General features: G+C 47.9%; 1 protein-coding gene across 10 annotated transcripts in view; it reads left to right on the top strand.

Moving 5' to 3' along the window:
* The window catches only part of LOC147026600 (ras-specific guanine nucleotide-releasing factor RalGPS1-like), a 278462-nt gene that overhangs the window by 113985 nt on the left and 144674 nt on the right, over nt 1–19803 (top strand). For all 10 annotated transcript variants that reach the window (XM_085882173.1, XM_085882179.1, XM_085882171.1 and 7 more), the window contains 2 exons: nt 1718–1807; nt 4147–4239. In XM_085882173.1, coding sequence (XP_085738299.1) covers nt 1718–1807; nt 4147–4239 — 183 coding nt within the window. The remainder of the gene's footprint in view (nt 1–1717; nt 1808–4146; nt 4240–19803) is intronic.

Here is a 19803-nt window from a genome sequence, read left to right on the forward strand (position 1 = left end):
AATTAGATTTTGGTGAAAGTCCAGATACTATACTTTTAAAAGTGATTCTTCACCATTGAGAGGGAGAGCCAAAAACGATGTTTTGCAGAATATTTCAAAAAAAAATTTGGAGAGATTTCTGACAAAGCTTTGTGGATGAGTTGGGTCGGTGATGAGAACAAGCCAATTAGATTTTGTTGTGTGACAAGGATGAAAGGCCGATCTGCATCCGGACCAATTGGTGGGATTCAAAATGTAAACTGTTTCGGAAGTATGCATTTTACTAGTGCTGTTCTAGTTGGGTAATAAATTGTGGCAGGAGATCCTGTAGAAACAATGGGCTTCAAGCATGTAGTGCACCATCACCTCATGTCATCCCCCCTGCTGACCCATGATCTTTATTATCTTCATTAAACCTTCCAAACCCAACAATTTTACCTTGTTTTCAGTCTCTCTCTCTCTCTCTCTCTCCTTTCTCTCTTTCTCTCTTTCTCTCTTTCTCTCTTTCTCTCTTTCTCTCTTTCTCTCTTTCTCTCTTTCTCTCTTTCTCTCTTTCTCTCTTTCTCTCTTTCTCTCTTTCTCTCTTTCTCTCTTTCTCTCTTTCTCTCTTTCTCTCTTTCTCTCTTTCCCTCTTTCCCTCTTTCCCTCTTTCTCTCTTTCCCTCTTTCCCTCTTTCTCTCTTTCCCTCTTTCCCTCTTTCTCTCTTTCCCTCTTTCCCTCTTTCTCTCTTTCCCTCTTTCCCTCTTTCTCTCTTTCCCTCTTTCCCTCTTTCTCTCTTTCTCTCTTTCTCTCTTTCTCTCTTTCTCTCTTTCTCTCTTTCTCTCTTTCTCTCTTTCTCTCTTTCTCTCTTTCTCTCTTTCTCTCTTTCTCTCTTTCTCTCTTTCTCTCTTTCTCTCTTTCTCTCTTTCTCTCTTTCTCTGTTTCTCTCTTTCTCTCTTTCTCTCTTTCTCTCTTTCTCTCTTTCTCCCTTTCTCTCTTTTTCTCTTTCTCTCTTTCTCTCTTTCTCTCTTTCTCTCTTTCTCTCTCTTTTTTTTTTTTTTTTTTTTTTTTTTTCCTGTTTCCTTTTTTTTTTTTTTTCTTTCAGTCCTGTTATTTTATTCCCTTGACAGTTGTGCCCAATTATTGCTCCACTGTCAATATAACCTTGTTCTGCAATGAGCCTTGCTCTTGTCGCACCAAAAAGGGAAAGAAGAGAAAATCCAGACATACTTGTAAGAAATTGGATGCTTGGGTTGGACATGAAGCAAGGTATCGCTGCAAATATGATGAGTAAAATGGGAAGAGGTTAGATGTGGAAAGCAGAGATAGATAGCATGGAAAACGAGGGATATGTTAAAAACATTACAATTCTTTTTTAAAATAACAAGATTGACATTTTCCCAAGCAATGAGTGCAGCGCCAGCAATCTCGGGCCTCGTCATGAATCTTGCCTGGAAGCACTGATGTGTTTGTGATGAATATGACATTCCAGTGTCTAGATAGTGATGAGAAAAAACATTAAGGTGAAACTGGGGTGCACTGGGATATTCCCTCAAGCAGTTGTTCTTGGCCAACACATTGGCACTTGATCTCATTGGCAGAGAATAGCTTCTTGAGGCCATGTCCCAATACACCCCTTGTTTACCCTAAATGCTGAAATGGCTTGCATATGGACTGGTGTACATGGCTCCATTTGAATCTTTGGTTGTTCCAGAGTTATACACAGAGCAACTTTCACGTACAACTCCTCCCTCCCAAGGTTACATTTTGGGTGGTGCGTGCTATCTTAGAGGCACAGACCTTGAAAATCAGGGCCGAGATTTTGAGTCACTTCATCAAGGTTGCCAAGGTAAGTCTGCTTAAAAAGTGATTTTGGTCTCTGAAACAAAGTTGGCTTATTAAGGTGATAATTGGTTCTCAAGTAGGCCTATATTTGCGGCGACAGCAAGGTCATTCATGTCGTACCTGGAGTTCCACGCTTGAAAAGATTGGGTGCTGCTGAAGCATTTCCTGGGCAAAGATTATGCCGGGTGTTTTGCTGTTATTTTCCCAGCAGTCAGTCAGGGTAGGAATTAGTAATTTGTTCATGGTGCCAGCGATAACTCGCTTCCTCTTTGTGAAAGACACCATGGGATCTTTCATGTCCACTAACGACCAATGCCTGAAGACGAGTTGACCTGCTTAACATCCATCCGATGGACGGCACACACATTTCTGCCTTGCTCTGCATTCTAAACACCAGGGAGAGAATTTATAACTGTGTTGGGATGTGAACCCAGGCGAGGCAACTCAGAGGGGAGTTTGCATACCTCTCGTCTAGGCTATCCTGCCTGAGGACCCACCTACTCTGAAAAGAAAGAAAGAAAGAATGAAAAAAAATGTTGAATATACTTCTTGCCCTTCTCGTCCACATGTTACCTTGCCATGTAAATGCAAACATTGCCTTAATTAATCTAACATTCGGTATACTTGCCCTGCACAGGATTTTCTCGTGTCAGAAAGGCTTTCCCCCAACATGTAACGGATCGAATATCTCATTCATGTTTATTGTCAAATTAATAAAAACCTGTTCTTCAATATGTAACATCCTTTATTTATCATTATTTTACCCCATTTTGTTTAACTGTTTGTGACATTGCCAGGCAGTTTTATATTTCCTTGATGACAGTTCCTAAAAAGCACCCACAACATCCCCTTTTCAATCTGTCTCTTTATCCCTACACCCTCAAAAGGTTTGGTAGGTTTGAGCATTTTGTCCACTGGGTCTCACCAGTCCTAAGATGTAAGCGTAATCTCCTGTGACCATGTTCTGCTAATGTCGATGCCCTAGACATGCATTTTAATTCCCGAGGATGATTTGTATCGTATGTGACAATGCAATAGCCCCCAAAGGAACCATAGAATAATTTTATTCTTAGATGTGAATAAAATAGTTACAAAGGTATTTGAGATAAATGTGATTCCTGCTAATGAGAAGGGGATGCGAGACTATTGCAATGCTCTTGTATGTCTGTCTGTCTGTCTGTCTGTGTGTGTGTGTGTCCGTGTCTATATATTTCCGCTTTAAAAATGGGTTTTTTTGCAACCGCTTGTCCGATCGATACAAAACTTTAAACATAGGAGGGACTCCCCATGGAGAGTATTTTATTGCTAACTGTGACATGATAGGTCACATGGTGTGGCAGCCAGATTTGATTAAAGGAAAAAAAAATTGGACATTATTTTCTCTGAAACCTCACAACTAAAAATATTGAAACTTGGCATATGTCATCAACTCCTGATGGGTTATATTGGGTGATAACGATGATGTTATTGGAGAAGTGGCATTCCAGTCATAATTGGTTAAATTGAAGTTCTTATTCGAAAAAATCTGAAACTTCATATATCTGCTATATGACCCGATGTGAGTGGAGAATTAAATTTTTGACGTTCATAACCCATGCCAATAAATTATGTATTTATTATTGTAGCGTTATTGTAGTATTATTTATTACACAAAAGGGTGCATGTATGATGCAGCTATATGGGCCATAATAGTAGCATGTTCAGTTAGCAATTGTATTTTGTATTTTTGTTCAGAATGAACTCATGAGGCAAGACTATGCACCCTCAAAGTGCTGTTCTAATTTACAGATTGTTTTTTTGTGGGTGATTTTTGTCCTTGTCACTGAAACTGAGAATGCAATTTGTTCTCCATTCTTTGCTCAAATACCAAAAGATTGTTCGGTTATGAAATGTCTTTCCGGTATGATAAAAGTGTTAGTTTTGATAAGGAGATACAGTATTAACGTAGGAAATTTGCACGAGCGTCAGGTTAAATTTTATTTATTTATTTATTTAGTTTTAGTTTTATTTCTGTTTGTTTTTTTTTTTGTTCCCCCCCCCCCTTTTAAAACGACCTTTCCAGCAGTGGGATTAGGGAAACTCGCCAAACGCTGGGAAAAATTTATGAGACTGAGGAAGTTATCGGCCTAATCACACATGTAGAGATATACACATAAGCCGCACCTAAACACACGCACATACATATTGTACATGGTATATTATGAAGTTGTCCAAAATAATTGGTGTGTCACTGTTTTACTAATTCTTCAAATAATTATATACATGCAGTCTATACACTGTCGATTGTGTCATTATGATGAAAGTGGCACCTGCATTTACCTGTTTCCTGTTTTCACTGAACAGAAACTGCATGAGCTCAATAACCTCCACGCCTTGGTTGCTGTTATCTCCGGGCTTCTCAGCGCACCCATCTTCCGGCTCTTCAAGACCTGGGCGGTAAGTCGACACATTTTACCTAAAAAAGATATATATATATATATATATATTGTTGTGGTTACCAGATTCGCAAACCACCATTCAGGTCCCTTAGGTGAGGTATCTCGGTAAGTGCATGTGTAGTTAGGCCCAAACCCGTTGTCTAGTGGGAATACATGTCATTTATACGTGCTGCGACTCTTCAGGATAGCCGTTTTTCTTTTACTATCTTTATTTTGGACCAATCGCCACCATCACAACCACAACAACAACCACCAACCACAACGCCGCTTCACCACAACCGCCATGACCTTTACCGTCGCAACTCGCCACCATCGCATCACCGTCATCTCGCGCCACTCATGGGCACCGATGCTGGACTCGTGTAGGGCGCACGTTGAACAGCGTGTACAAAATCACGGATTTTCTGCTTCAAGGACGGATCCAAAACGACACACGCCCACTTTTTGCCGTCCAATCGGTGAGCGAGGGGCGAATTGGCCCCGCCCCCAGGGCGATCGATATATGCAAATTTGTGGATCAAAAAGCCTTCACGCCCACTTTTTCTCGGGCCAATGGGGAGCGAGTTGAAAGGTCAAAGGGAGGGGGTCAAAGGCGAAGTTACGGGGGGATAAAAGGACGGTGTTCGTCAGTCAAAGGAGTCGTAAAAGTCGGAACGAGAGAGTCAGTAAGGAGCGGAGAGTCAGCAGAACGGGAACGAGTCAGAGTCAGCAGAACGGGGTCGGAGAGTCAAGAAGAGGAGAGTCGGAAGCAGAGGGTCAAGACTTCGCGGGCGGTGGAGCTGCTCGTCGTGTGCGTTGGAGTCGGAACGGAGGGGACGGAGCTGTGGAAAGGCGGCGACACCAGACGAGGGGGTGCTCGCGTCGTGCAGGAAGCTGCACCCGAGGGAGGCCGACAGCGCGACCTGGCCGAGGTGGAGACGCTCGTCGCACATAATAAAGATCCTCTATACCCCGAGCATCAGCAACCCCCCTCCTGTTTCCCCCCCCCGCGCTGAGATAGTGCGACCAAGGGGGCCCCGTTCCCACCCCCTGCCAGGCACTGTCCACGAGGCCCGCGGGTTGCGGGGCCATCGCCGCTCCGCGGCTCATCACCAGACGGGTAGGCCCGACACGGTCTCGGTCCCAGGCCTACCTCATTCTTGAGGGTATTTCTTTTCCTTGGTTTTGGGTATGTGTTGTCGGCGCCGTCTGTGAAGTAGAATTGTATAAGTGTTGCCGTGTGCTCGGTAGTCGGTATTAGCTCTGCACTGTGTTTTCACTTTTATGTTTGCTTTTTGTGTAAATGGAATTGTGTTTTCTTTTTTTTGTGTGCATTTGGTGGAATTGTATTTGTGTGCTTTCCGTTCGTCGCGAATAAATGTGCTTTATTGTTGAACTGTTCTCCCGCTTCGCTTCGTCTTTTCCCTCCATTGAATCCCCATCTTGCTTCACGTAAAGGGTTGGTAGTGGGCTGAATACGCCCGATAATTAATCGAACCGTCGAGGTCGACGATAACACCGCTCGGTTATTCTGATAGTACGGAACGGGTCGCTAAAGTGGCCCGTGTCCGAAGTCGACCTGCGGCGAGGTGCGATCGCCCGGTCTACCCTCCGCGTGGGTACTTAGGTAGTTCGAATTTGGCGAGCAACCCTATCCCACGCGGGGGCTGATTGGCTCGATCGCGGTGAGACCGAAAGGTCCACCCGTGACTGGTTCCCGGCGTTAGTCCGAGAGGGTCACGACTGGATTGTCCGTCCGGTGGGCGACGTGCCGCGATTCGAGTTACGTGGCCGTCAGCACGCCGGCGGGCGCGAAAACCGCAACACTGGTGTCAGGAGTGGGATTCGAACCCACGCCTCCAAGAGAGACTGCGATCGGAGAACAGGAAAACGGGCTGTCCTGTCTCCGGATAAATTCACGGGAATCGGTCCAGGGGTGAGAGAAGCGACCCCCGATTCCCTCCAAATTACGAGCGAACAAATTAACCCTTCACGAGAAGCAAGATGGCGTCTCAAGGCGAGCGGGAGCCGGGGGTATTAGAAATGTATATGTGTAATAATGTAGAGTCCATGGTCCAGGATGGAATCCCGAGCAGGAAATGTTGATTGTGCAGGAACACGGACTCGCCCAACTGAACCCAGGGCCCGAGGTGGGCGGCAGCGGCCGCGGTGTATGACACCTCCCCCCCCTCTCCACCAAAACCCTTCCCCAACCCTTGCCGAAACGGCTCAGCTGAGTGCATCCAACATGGCCCAGCTATAAAGCCATGCTGGCGGCAATGAACGAAAAGATGAATGCGAAAATGATCGAACAAATGGATGCAAACACAAATGAAATGAAAAACGAAATGAATGAAGTGAAAACGACGATGGATGCGAATACACAACAAATAAACGAAAAGATGGATACAAAAATGAACGGAATGGAAACAAACATGAAGGAGGAAATGAAAAAGCTGCGGGGTGAGACGCAGAACATGGGCCGAAGCCTGCAGGCGGGCATGAAGGCCGTGACCGGGGAGATAAAAATGGCGACTCCACGTGTGGGAGCAAACGAGCTGGGTGGGGGTGCAACGGCTGACAGGCCCGCGGTGGAGGCGGGTGAAAAAATAATTCGTGGAACGTGTTGGGCGAGGGTCGTGACGATGACCGAAAGGGAAAAATTAAATGGGGAGACCAAAACGTGTGAGACGAGACACGAGGTGACGACAGGAAATAATAATAGTTGAGACAAGGGAGGTAAAGGGTGAAGAGTTGGCAGTGACGGTAGCCGGGAAGGGAACGATAGAGGAGAGACTACACGGTGAGGACGGGGTAAGTGACGCACACACACACACAGAGGTAGTGGAGGATAATGGGGGTGAGCTCGCGGAGCGTGCAGGGACCCGGTGTGAGCAGCTGGATGGCCTCCTCCAGGAACGAGGGGAGGGAGTATGCCCCCTTGAGGTGAGTCACGACCAGGTGAGTTCGGTCGTGCTTTGCGAGGTTGAGGGGACGAGTGCTGTGGACAGGTGCTTGGAGAGCTTGGGGGGTATAGAGGCCCCGGAGACCCTTGTGGGGACACGAATCCCCAGTGTGGTTGTCCCTGTGTGTGTGGTGCAAGGCGTGAGTGCGTCCCCGTGTGTGGAAGCGACCCCGTGTGTGAGTGGTGTGGTGGCGATGGTGCCGGAGTACGTGCTTCCCAGCACGCCGTGTGTGGATGAGGCACGGTGTGTGAGTGAGGCACCGCGGGTTAGTGCCCCCGCGTGTGTGGGTGAGGCACCGTGTGTGGATGAGGAACAGCGGTTGAGTGCCCCCGCGTGTATGAGTGAGGCACGGTGTGTGGATGAGGTACCGCGGGTGAGTGCCCCCGCGTGTGTGGATGAGGCACGGTGTGAGAGTAGTGAGGCACGCGTGAGTGAACGGCCGTGTGCAAGGTCGCTGTGTGCCAGGGAGACCGTGTGTGTGAGAGAGCGGTATGAGAGGGAGATGTCGGTCGGCATGCGGGAGCACGCAGCCGCGTCTCCCCGTGTGAATGTGATGGAGTGGACTGTGTGCGTCGTGACACGCAGGTATGCGTGTGTGGAATGGCGACGGAGACGGCGACAGAGGAGAGAAAGCCGAGTAGCGGCTGTCGTTGTTTCGAGGACCGTGCCGGGTTCACCCAGCAGTGAGCACGCGGTTCGTGCTGTGCAACGCACGAGACCGCCACGTGCTCGCTTGCGAGAGTGAAGTCCCGGTCCGGAAACGCACGCGGTGGATTTGCCGATCCCGCGGACGGACAAAGTTTAGGCAGGTAAATGGATTTGGACCGGACGGGTTCTCCACGCGATCGTGTGTGTTAAGCTCCAACGGGCAAAGCACATGTGTTCGCGTGGGGGACCCCTCGAGACGTGGGGCTTGTGTTTTTTTTTATGCGCACGGTGACGTCATGGCTGCACGTGTGGTTGGAATCCGGCAGGAGGGGCATCTCTGCCGGATGGTAGCGTCCAAGGAGGGACGAGGAACACGTGCAGCTGCATGACGTCACGGGCAGGTGCAAAGTGCGCGAGCTCTGAGTTGCCGCGCTGGCGCTGCGCATGTAGAAAAAAAAAAAAAGAACAAGCCTCACTTTCGGGTGCAAAGGATTCCTGGGCAAGGGGTAAAAGACCCCCTTGACCCGGGGCACAGGATGGAAACTAGTTAGGGGGAAGGGTTAGCTTAGCTAGACCGACTTCATGGGGCAGGGGTAAGTCCTCATGGAGTCCGTGGAATGGATTAGTTAGAGGGATTGTAGCCAGATTTAGGTGGGGAAATTGATTAAAGAGATTAGGAGACAGAGACAGACTTTGGATGTGTAGCGGGGACGTAGCTTAGCTACGTAGGTTAAAAGGAACGTGCTATAGTTTAAGGGACGACGTGGGAGCACGAGTTAGTTAGGGGATGTAGTTAGAAGGATGGCAGAGTTCAGTGGTGAGTGTGTGGAAGAGTTGGTGAGTGAAGTGGAAGCATGTGCTTGGTGAGTCGTGAGGTGGAGACATGAGTGAGTGAGGCCAGCGGGTCTGTGTGTGTGGAGCGAATAGGGAATGCATGGTGCGATGAGTGATTGGGGGGAGGAGTGACTCCCGCCCAAGGGACCCCGGGGTCAGTGTAGAGTGAGTTAGCTGGGTTAGTCAAATTGAAAAATGGAGGTCGTTTTGTTGTTGGTGGGAAAGTAGGCTCGAGACCCATTTGGAGGGGTGCAGGAGCCCTGTTGACGGGCTTGGGAGCGTGGCTGTGAAAGGTGAGTATCGCTGAGTGGGTACCCCGGGCACCAGGCTAGTCAGCCGCGGTAGGCCAAGGGTCCATGGGGGGCCGGGATAGAGTAGTGGGCACGGGTGCGCCTGCTTGGTGCGGGGGCCCGGGGCGCCATTAGCCGCGTGGGCAGTGTTGTGGGCACGGGTGACCCTCGGAAAGGGCCCGGGAGGCCGGCCTGCCACGTGTGCGTTTCAGGAGGTGCCATGGGGGGCACTCCCCGTGTTAGGGAGCTGGTAGGCTCGGAGGCAGTGTAGTGCCCGGGGGTGCCATAGCGGGAGATTCGGCAGAGGGTCGTGCCTGCCAAAGGGAGCCACGTGTCCCAGCCAGGAGACCGTGTGAGGGCACGGAGAGAAAATTGGGGGGCGAGGCCCGAAATTGTAAGGACACCAACACAGGCGACGGGAATCTGGGTTGTTAGAACCAATAGTTTAAGCGAGAGGCGCTTGTTGAAAGCCCCGGGGTAGTTTAACAGTTAAATGGTTAGGATAGATTAGGTGATGTACCCCTCCGCACCATCCATCCCCTCGCTCTCGTTGTGGGCCGCTGGACCCACTTTGGGTTAGATCGCCGAACTCTGGGGAGGCCATTCTGAGGCTTCGTTGGGCCTCGGCACAGGACGTTAGCTCTCCCTTATTCCCCTCCGGGAAGGGAACGTAGGGGTTGGGAGTAGGCTAGGTGACAGAATAGGTTAGCCGAACAAGGACGATAAAGGGGGTTAGGGGACGATTTATAGTGGGGAAGTAAAAATAAAAACAACAGAAAAAAAATAAGTTGGGGCTAAATTGGGGTTTGACAAATTAAGGGAGTGGGTATGTACAGTGACAGGCAAAGGCGATAGGCGGGAGGGAGACAGGTAGGTAGGTCCGAGCCCGCCTTCCAAGTGGCCAGCACCACCGCACTCCCTCCACCAACCTCCACTGAACGGCAAAAGCTGGCCAACTTCATCGGCTGGCCGTGTTTTGTCTTCAAGGCGGAGGCCGGCCAACTTCATCGGCAGCTGTTGTTTTGCTGCAAGGCCTGTGCCATCGGCTGGCCGTGTTTTGCTTCAAGGCCTGTGCCGGCCACTTCATCTGCAGCTGTGGTACTTCAAGGCCTGTGCCGGCCAGTTCACCTGCCGGCTGTGTTTGCCTGCAGCGGCCTTCTTCTGCGGGCTGTGTTTGCCTGCTCACCTTTGCCATGCCATGCCCACTGCCCACGTTCACCAGCCCCGTTCAATTTTTGCTTTGCCCCCCCTGTTCATTTCCATGTGCGCCAGGATCCGCAAGGCAACAGTTTGCAAGCTGCAAGAACTGCCCTGTTGGCAGCTACAACACGGGCCTGCAGTGGCGGCCCGTGCACCGTGTTTGCGTTCATGCATCCATTCGTTGTGCTCATTGCGTGTGCCACTTGAGCTGGCACGGAGACTGCGTTGTGCAGCCCAAGCACCGTTGTGGTTCACTGAGTTCAGTTCAAAAGGGAAGGCCTTGGACTGCGTGTGAGCAGCCAGCCACGTTCCCTGTCACCTGCATTGTTTGAGCCAGAGACTGCATGTGGGCAGCCTGGCTCCCTGCTAACTGCTTTCTTTTTGCAGAGTTCGATGATCCTGGGCCATGGTTTAGTGTAAAATTTGTAAGTTAAGGTTAAGATGTACTGTACATATGAGTGCGCCCCCGGCATGTATGTCTTAGCGCCGGCAATTTTATTTAAGTCGTCCGTGTGAGTGAGTTTGTTTAGATAGTTACGCAGCCCTTAGGTTATTTATTTTGGGGACACGAATATCATGAATGTCGCACTCAGGGATCCGTAGGTAAAGTGTACTAGGGGAAAACTACACATGATGGCACACGAAAATTTGACGACTCGGGACGAGTCTGTAAAAAGGGAAGGGGTTAGTGTTGTGGTTACCAGATTCGCAAACCACCATTCAGGTCCCTTAGGTGAGGTATCTCGGTAAGTGCATGTGTAGTTAGGCCCAAACCCGTTGTCTAGTGGGAATACATGTCATTTATACGTGCTGCGACTCTTCAGGATAGCCGTTTTTCTTTTACTATCTTTATTTTGGACCAATCGCCACCATCACAACCACAACAACAACCACCAACCACAACGCCGCTTCACCACAACCGCCATGACCTTTACCGTCGCAACCGCCACCATCGCATCACCGTCATCTCGCGCCACTCATGGGCACCGATGCTGGACTCGTGTAGGGCGCACGTTGAACAGCGTGTACAAAATCACGGATTTTCTGCTTCAAGGACGGATCCAAAACGACACACGCCCACTTTTTGCCGTCCAATCGGTGAGCGAGGGGCGAATTGGCCCCGCCCCCAGGGCGATCGATATATGCAAATTTGCGGATCAACAAGCCTTCACGCCCACTTTCTCCCGGGCCAATGGGGAGCGAGTTGCAAGGTCAAAGGGAGGGGGTCAAAGGCGAAGTTACGGGGGGATAAAAGGACGGTGTTCGTCAGTCAAAGGAGTCGTAAAAGTCGGAACGAGAGAGTCAGTAAGGAGCGGAGAGTCAGCAGAACGGGAACGAGTCAGAGTCAGCAGAACGGGGTCGGAGAGTCAAGAAGAGGAGAGTCGGAAGCAGAGGGTCAAGACTTCGCGGGCGGTGGAGCTGCTCGTCGTGTGCGTTGGAGTCGGAACGGAGGGGACGGAGCTGTGGAAAGGCGGCGACACCAGACGAGGGGGTGCTCGCGTCGTGCAGGAAGCTGCACCCGAGGGAGGCCGACAGCGCGACCTGGCCGAGGTGGAGACGCTCGTCGCACATAATAAAGATCCTCTATACCCCGAGCATCAGCAACCCCCTCCTGTTTCCCCCCGCGCTGAGATAGTGCGACCAAGGGGGCCCCGTTCCCACCCCCTGCCAGGCACTGTCCACGAGGCCCGCCGGGTGCGGGGCCATCGCCGCTCCGCGTCTCATCACCACGCGGGTAGGCCCGACCCGGTCTCGGCCCCAGGCCTACCTCATTCTTGAGGGTATTTCTTTTCCTTGGTTTTGGGTATGTGTTGTCGGCGCCGTCTGTGAAGTAGAATTGTATAAGTGTTGCCGTGTGCTCGGTAGTCGGTATTAGCTCTGCACTGTGTTTTCACTTTTATGTTTGCTTTTTGTGTAAATGGAATTGTGTTTTCTTTTTTTTGTGTGCATTTGGTGGAATTGTATTTGTGTGCTTTCCGTTCGTCGCGAATAAATGTGCTTTATTGTTGAACTGTTCTCCCGCTTCGCTTCGTCTTTTCCTCCATTGAATCCCCATCTTGCTTCACGTAAAGGGTTGGTAGTGGGCTGAGTACGCCCGATAATTAATCGAACCGTCGAGGTCGACGATAACACCGCTCGGTTATTCTGATAGTACGGAACGGGTCGCTTAAGTGGCCCGTGTCCGAAGTCGACCTGCGGCGAGGTGCGATCGCCCGGTCTACCCTCCGCGTGGGTACTTAGGTAGTTCGAATTTGGCGAGCAACCCTATCCCACGCGGGGGCTGATTGGCTCGATCGCGGTGAGACCGAAAGGTCCACCCGTGACTGGTTCCCGGCGTTAGTCCGAGAGGGTCACGACTGGATTGTCCGTCCGGTGGGCGACGTGCCGCGATTCGAGTTACGTGGCCGTCGCACGCCGGCGGGCGCGAAGACCGCAACAATATATATATATATATAGTTGAAAGTGTGTCTATGTGTGTGTTTGTCTGTGACCTATGCACGCGAAAAGTACTGGACTGATCCTCACCAAACTTCACATGCTGACAGAACATGTACCCAGGAGTGTCCCGATGTAAAAGAATTGTACTTCCGACTTGCGGTTTCCGAATTATGACGTCATCACCTGATTTCGTAACGTTAATTTTTCAAGTTCAGCCGATTGACATGGGGCCAACGCCATTTGCAATAGAATGAAAAAATAATGCTACAGTCAATTGAAGACAATGACTTCCCGGTTTCAGAATTATGACGTCATCACCTGATTGCGTAACGTTAATTTTTCAACTTCAGCCGATTGACATGGGACCAACGGAATTTGCTAGAGAATGAGAATTAATTAAGTCGCAAATGATGACATGAAACCAGCCTCACATTGTTGAGGCATTATGGTTTTTTTTATCTGATGCGGCAATAAATCTTAACATTTTTGAACTCGAGTCTTCTGCATATAAAACATGGCGGGGAAAATATAATATTATAGTGGTGATGAAAAAAAAATAATAATGGTGGCAGCCTCTACAATTTTACAATTAACTGTGACATATAGTCCTTCAGACCCGCCATCATCCACGGGATTCCTGTGCGTAGCACGGGTATCCCTGCTAGTTAAGCTATAATTTCAAAAATGGAGTGTTTACATCTTGCATCCTTCTATGGAAAAAAAAATAAAACAAGGAAAATCACCATTAATCAATTCATGCAGCGAATCAAATTTTTTGTGAGTCATGTGACGTTTCATGGCCCAACGGGGAGCCACGAAGGCAATACATGGTGGCCTCCACACAATTTCACTGAGAAATTCACTGAAGTTGAATCCTCCACGTAATGATATATATTTTTTGAATACAAGGATGTAATTTTTGAAGTTTGATAAAATGCAGATTTCATATTTCTCAGGTTTTGACATTGATATTTAGTTTCTCCTTCGAGTGCAACACCAACAATGGAGAATGGAAAATGAATTTTGGCAAATTCTTGTGAAGGAATGCAAGAGTGTGAACATTTTTCTGAATTTTCATAGAGTTTAGTGAGGTCAGGAATAAGTTGTTGATTACGTCTCACCTTGAGTGTCTGTGTTGTATGTTTGTTAAGGGCTCAGTCAGTGTCTGTGACTCCTCTCTGTGCTTGCTGCAGAATGACCCCAACCATAACACTGCTTGGTTCATCGTAGGCTGTAGAGGATTTGATTAAAGGGACAGGAGAGAGTGTTTCCATATGGAGGGGTGTAGTGGTGTAGTGGGAGTCCATGCTTGGCTCAGGTCCAGGGCCAAATTACTGGATGGGTTCATGCCGGGAGAAAGGCATCGAAAGGGCACATTGTGGTTCAAATATAAATGGCTGTGTATTCCCTGCTTTATTGGTACCGTTTATCAATCTTGGTGAAATTGTACAACAACCATGAGTTGTACGTGTCAGATGCTTATTAAAATTACAGGTGTTTTAATGTCCCCAAAAGGCCATTGGTTAATTGCTCAAATGGGATTGAGGTGTTAGAAGAAAATTGTGGGAGGATGCGGAGTGGGGAGAGGAGGTCACAGGGAAACTTCGAGTAATGGAAGGGAAGGAGTGTCATTGAGGGGGTTGGGGAATCAAAAAATTGTGCTACATTTGTGTACTTATGAAATATACACTTGGAAAAAAGTTATCCATGCCTACAAAATGGGGCTGTTTGTTAAGACAAATAAAATTGAACCAGATTCAAATTTTCTTTCAAACATAAATGAAAGAACCCTCCACGCACACAGCCTGTATTTTCCATTCATCACTAGGCCAAGACCATTTGGCACACCCAAGCTAGTACTTACAGCACGGTAGGGGTCTTAACTAAACCGAACTTGAAAACACACTTTCAGCTCATCGAGGTTTGGGGAAGGTAATTACATTGTTGTATACTTCCATTGGCAGACTGTGTTATCTCTGGCCTGTGTCAGACTTGGTGAAACCCAAAGATGGCAAATTATTGGAATGAACAACACTGGGATTTCTTAGTGAAATTAGACATTAGGGTCCGGCGATTATATCATCGTGCTGGTTATGTCGATATAATTTTTCAGATCAATACACCGGTATTAGAATTCTGAATATACCGGTAAACTGAAAAAAATCGGTATGAAAAACAAACAAACGGTATATCACCAACAAATCACAGAGAGGTGTTTACAATCTTTAAATACCATACATGATTTTAATAGCTTTGATGTATTCGGTGTCTTGGCTAAACATGGAACAGGAACAGTAAAACGTATGACGTCAAGACGTACCAGGAAGTAAGTACAGTAGGTTTTAACTTTTAAACCTCAGCATCCAAACTCATCAGTTCTGTCAAAGCAATCAAGTTTTTCTTTGCCCTCGTGGCTGGTTTTACAGCAATTGCCAATTGGTTATTCATATGAATTGGGTGTGTTTTAGAAACCCTGTGCTGAGTCGGTGATCTGCGATAGCGATACTGTTATGACGATAGTGGTGGATCTCGATTCTCGACCTCTGTCGATTACCAATACTGATCTCGCTTGAAGACAAAACTATTTTTAATACAAATTTTGAAGTTGGAAGTAAAATAACCGTTCTCATCATAGGGGAAGAAAAGCCCCGCGTGGGAATACTTTGAAAAATTGCCTTGTCAATGATATGTAATGTCATGTATGAATATGTAATGGACCATTGGACCATTGCATATTTTTGGAACCTGTGAAAAAAATTAATATATATTTAAAAAAAAAAACAAGAAAAAAAACACCGATTATACCGGTATCCATCCATCCATTGGGACCATACTCTGTGCATAGTGTTGGTGCTGCCTAAGCAGATTCCTTGGCTATTGGGCACAATCCTGGACGGGTCGCCACTCCGACACAGTATACCAGCATGCTGACACTCATTTTGCTGACCTCGGAAGGATGACAGGCCGAGTTAACCCCACCTGGTATTAATTCAACAGCTGAGCGGGATTTGAATTCAGGACCCTGGGATCCAAAGCCTGCCACCCTAACCATTAAGCCAACACCAGGCATTTACCGGTATGATCCCACCAGTATATCAATATGGGGAAAAAAACAATGATGCAAATGGAACCGATTACACATCAACTTGACTTCCATTGGACTTTTGTCAACAGATTGGTCTGCAAACATCAACTAACAAGTGATGTTGAAAATAGGCCTCCATCTGGACTGCTCATGGTTTCCTCCAACAGAGAAAATGCAGCTTTGATTAGGCTTGTCAGAGGTAGGCCTATTCCTTTTGTTACAATCAGTGCTGTGGCATGATTGGAATCTTTGATGAAGGTTATCCAGGAAAACTGTCTGGAACTGGCTTCATGCTGCAGGTTGCAAAGCCAGGAGATTGAAAAGATGCCGTCTTCTCACCCCTGAATACAAAGCAACTTGCTTGCAATGATGCCAGACATGTCTCACATAGTGGGGAAACAATCCATATCTCGAATAAAAGCAGATTTCTCCTACACGTGACTGATGGTGGAACTCGGGTTTGGTGGCAACCTTACACAGCTTTCCGACATGCACTGGATGTAGATATTCGCTGTAGACATTCATGTATGTACTACTTTTGAATGTCTACAGCTGTAGAGGAACTTGGGTGGAGTTTGAAACGGCAAAGGGCTTCTCTTGTGTAGCTTTTCTTGGTTGCTTTATGCTGCTTTCTTTGGCTTTCGGTGGCCGGGTGGGCTCACGAGGGTGGTTTCTCTGGACACACTCCTTGACCTCCGAACTTGAAGCAGATGGTTCACGGATAACTCTGTGGTCCGACAGGTTGCTAGGCAACTGTGGATGCCGGTTGGGGCAACCTCAAACCCATCCACATGTGGAGGTCGCAGACAACAGCAACTTGTACGTGCGCACACATACACATACACATACACAAACACACACTCACACAGAGGTGGATATTTTGAGACCTGGGAGGGCTCCATTCCACTTTCTGAAGCCCCAAAATGAAAATAACCACGCACACACGCACACACACGCCAAATGCCATTGTGGTAATCCAGTTTATGTACATACACACATGTGCACATGTACACACACATCAAGTAACTAAAAACGACAAATTCAAAGATTTTCCTTGAAAGAGGATTTAAAATGGGTAATTCGTGAAATCTATATATTACATAAACTCTCATCTTGTATATATGTATGCATGTATTGTTGAGGATTTAGCGGTGGTGGGATTGTGACGATGGCGTCAATCACTGCCCGTAACCAGTTTGGGTTTTCGCACCCTACTCTCGACAGCCAAATCTTACAGATTCGGCGCCACCCTCACCACCGCCGTCTCCGGTGTTATAACGCCGGCTGGTTCGGCACAATTCTCGGGTTACGCGTCTCGAACTACGATACCAAAATACACTTGTACCTTGCCAGCTGGGGGAATATACCCCGGTTACAGACTGGTTTTGTCAGAGACCGAGCGGAGTCTACCAGTCTGTAACCATTTTCGTTTTATATCCAAATTGAGCGAATTGTTTCTCAGCGTGGCACGAACAAACCCAAAGCGGCAATTTCATACGAATCGGTCAGATTTATTGGGGGACATCGGAGAACACGACACAAGCAAAACATTCACGACAATGTTATAATTAATCCATAACCCGTTCTTCCCTAGGGAGCTAGGGATTATGGGTTTCGAAGGGGACTCTAACAAGATAAGCCTTAAACGACATGCAGACAAGACAGAGTACTTGGTGATGTTTCATGGACGAGAGGAAAGTGTCAAAAGCACGAATGTGGCTCATAACAAGCCGATGTCCACGGATTCGAGCATGCCGCGTGGCAAAAATGGCGCTCATCCTCCTTTGTCGCACCGCCCATGCACGCGGCCTCCGCACGTTCTGACCCCGCGTAAGGTCAACGGCACAAGACCGTCATATCAATGGTGGGTTTCAGCTGGTTTCGCACAAGGTCCGGTGGACTTCCGGTTCCGGTTTTGGAGCGGCGAGAGGTCTCCTTCGGGGCTCCCTGCTGACGTTCTCAAAGTTAAGTTTCCGGTTGTTATTTGTCCCGTTTTAACTGTTTAATTTTCTCACCTACATGTTACTGTGTGTTCCTAGTTCGGTTTTGTTTCAAAAATCGTGCTATTTTGTGAGTATTTTTGTCGACGTTCTTACCTGGTGTTTGAGGCCTAGGCCTAGGCTTGAGGCCTCCCGGTTCCACTCGGTGTTCGATCGATTTTTTTTTTTTTGTTTGTTTGTTTGTTTTTTCTCCCCATTACCTTCAATTTCTATCCTCCCCATTACCTTCAATTTTCATCCTCCCCACTTTCCAAACATCCCCCATTCTCCCAACTAATCTCTTTCTTATCTCAAAAAAAAAATATATATATATATATATATATATATATATATACATATATATATATATATATATATATATATATATATATATATATATATATATACCCAACAACAACAACACGCTCACCTTCTCCCGATCTGCTTCTTCTTCTTCCTCTTAACCTCCTCCTTGTCTTCTTCCTCGATTTTTTTATTTTTTATTTTTTTTTACACTTCCATGACCTAATCTGTTGAACTCTCTCATACATTAATATTAACAACAAAAACGATCTTATAATGCTTCATCTTCCTCTCTCACACATGTGGTACTCTTTACTGTTTCACAATGCACTACTCTTCTGCTATTTTAACAGACTGCTCTCATTTCGACCTCTCCTTCATTCCTTGCCTAAAAAATCCAACTATTACAGCGCTTCTTCTCTCCATTCTCTGAATTCGCCTTCATTGCATCCATCAAGAATTGTGTTAAATCGCATCTCTGACCAAAAACTTTTAAAAACCACAGTTTGCCATGGATGCTCGCTTTCCATCAACCATTCTTTTTTTCCAACTTCAGTGCCAACTCACCCCCCTCACCCCTCACTCTCACTCTCAAAGCAACCATCCCACTCTTCTCCCTCCAAGCCTCCCTCTCACCTCTCTCAAAAATTCCCCTCACCTTTCTCCCACCTTTCATCCCCCTCACTCATCCTTCTCTAAGTTGCCCCCCTCCCCTCCCCCCACCCGCCTCCCTCCCCTCCCCTCTCCCCCCCATCTCTTCTCTCCCCCTCCTCAACTCCTCATCACCCCTCTTCCTTGTCTCTTGTCCCCCCTCTCCCCCAGCACCACAGAGCCTTTTCTCCTCCTCATTCGGCCCCTCCCCTCGCAATTCTACAATACCCCACACTCTTTCAGCAACCCTCCTTACCTCCCCCCCTCGTCCCTTGCCTACCCTCCCCCTCCCCCTCCACCTCCTGCACCCAAAGCCTCCTCCCCTACCTCTTCATTAAAAGTGTGGACCTCAAATATCCGGGGCCTTCGCTCAAACCTTTCAGATCTTTCCATACAGGTTTCCACTGACAAACCAGACATTATCTGCCTAACAGAAACTTTCCTCTCCCAAGACGTGTCTGACTCCTAAGTAAAGTATCTCACCCTGGTTACTCCCTCTTACGGTATGACAGACCTGAGCCTCGTCCTGGTGGAGGTGTTGCTCTCTTCATCAAAGACTCTATTCCTCACTCTTCATGCACTGCTCTCACTCCCCCACACCCCCAGGAATACCTCTGGCTTCGGCTTCCCCTCCACTCCCACCTCATGTTTATATGTGTACTGTACCATCCACCGAACAGTGATGACTCCATCTACACCTCACTATCCGAAAACATGGACCATCTTCTATCTTCTCATCCAAACTCTCTCTTCCTCTTATGTGGTGACTTCAATTGTCATCACGCCAGTTGGCTAGGTGTGGGTACCTCTCTCACCTGCCATGGCACCTCAGCAAAAGCTTTCTGCGACTCATTGGGACTGACTCAATCGGTCAACTTCCCGACCCTGATCTCAACCAATGGTACTCCATCTCTTCTGGATCTGATTTTGACAAATTTCCCTGACAATATCTGCTGCTCTTCCTTCGCTCCAATTGGTTCTTCTGACCACGTCCTTGTCAAAGTGGACATCTCTCTGGCTGTTATCAGAGAACCACCTCACCGCCGTCGAGTCTGGCATTCACTCAAGCCGACTGGCAGGGTCTCCGAGCAGCCATCAAACTTCCAGACTGGTCTCCTATCACTACTTTCTCAAACATCAACTCATCCTGGGAATTCTTTCAAAGAAACTTGCTCTCCCTCATGCACA

This window comes from Eptatretus burgeri, chromosome 5, assembly GCF_056783735.1.
Source record: "Eptatretus burgeri isolate ZD-2024b chromosome 5, Ebu_testis_v1, whole genome shotgun sequence".
NCBI lineage: Eukaryota > Metazoa > Chordata > Myxini > Myxiniformes > Myxinidae > Eptatretus > Eptatretus burgeri.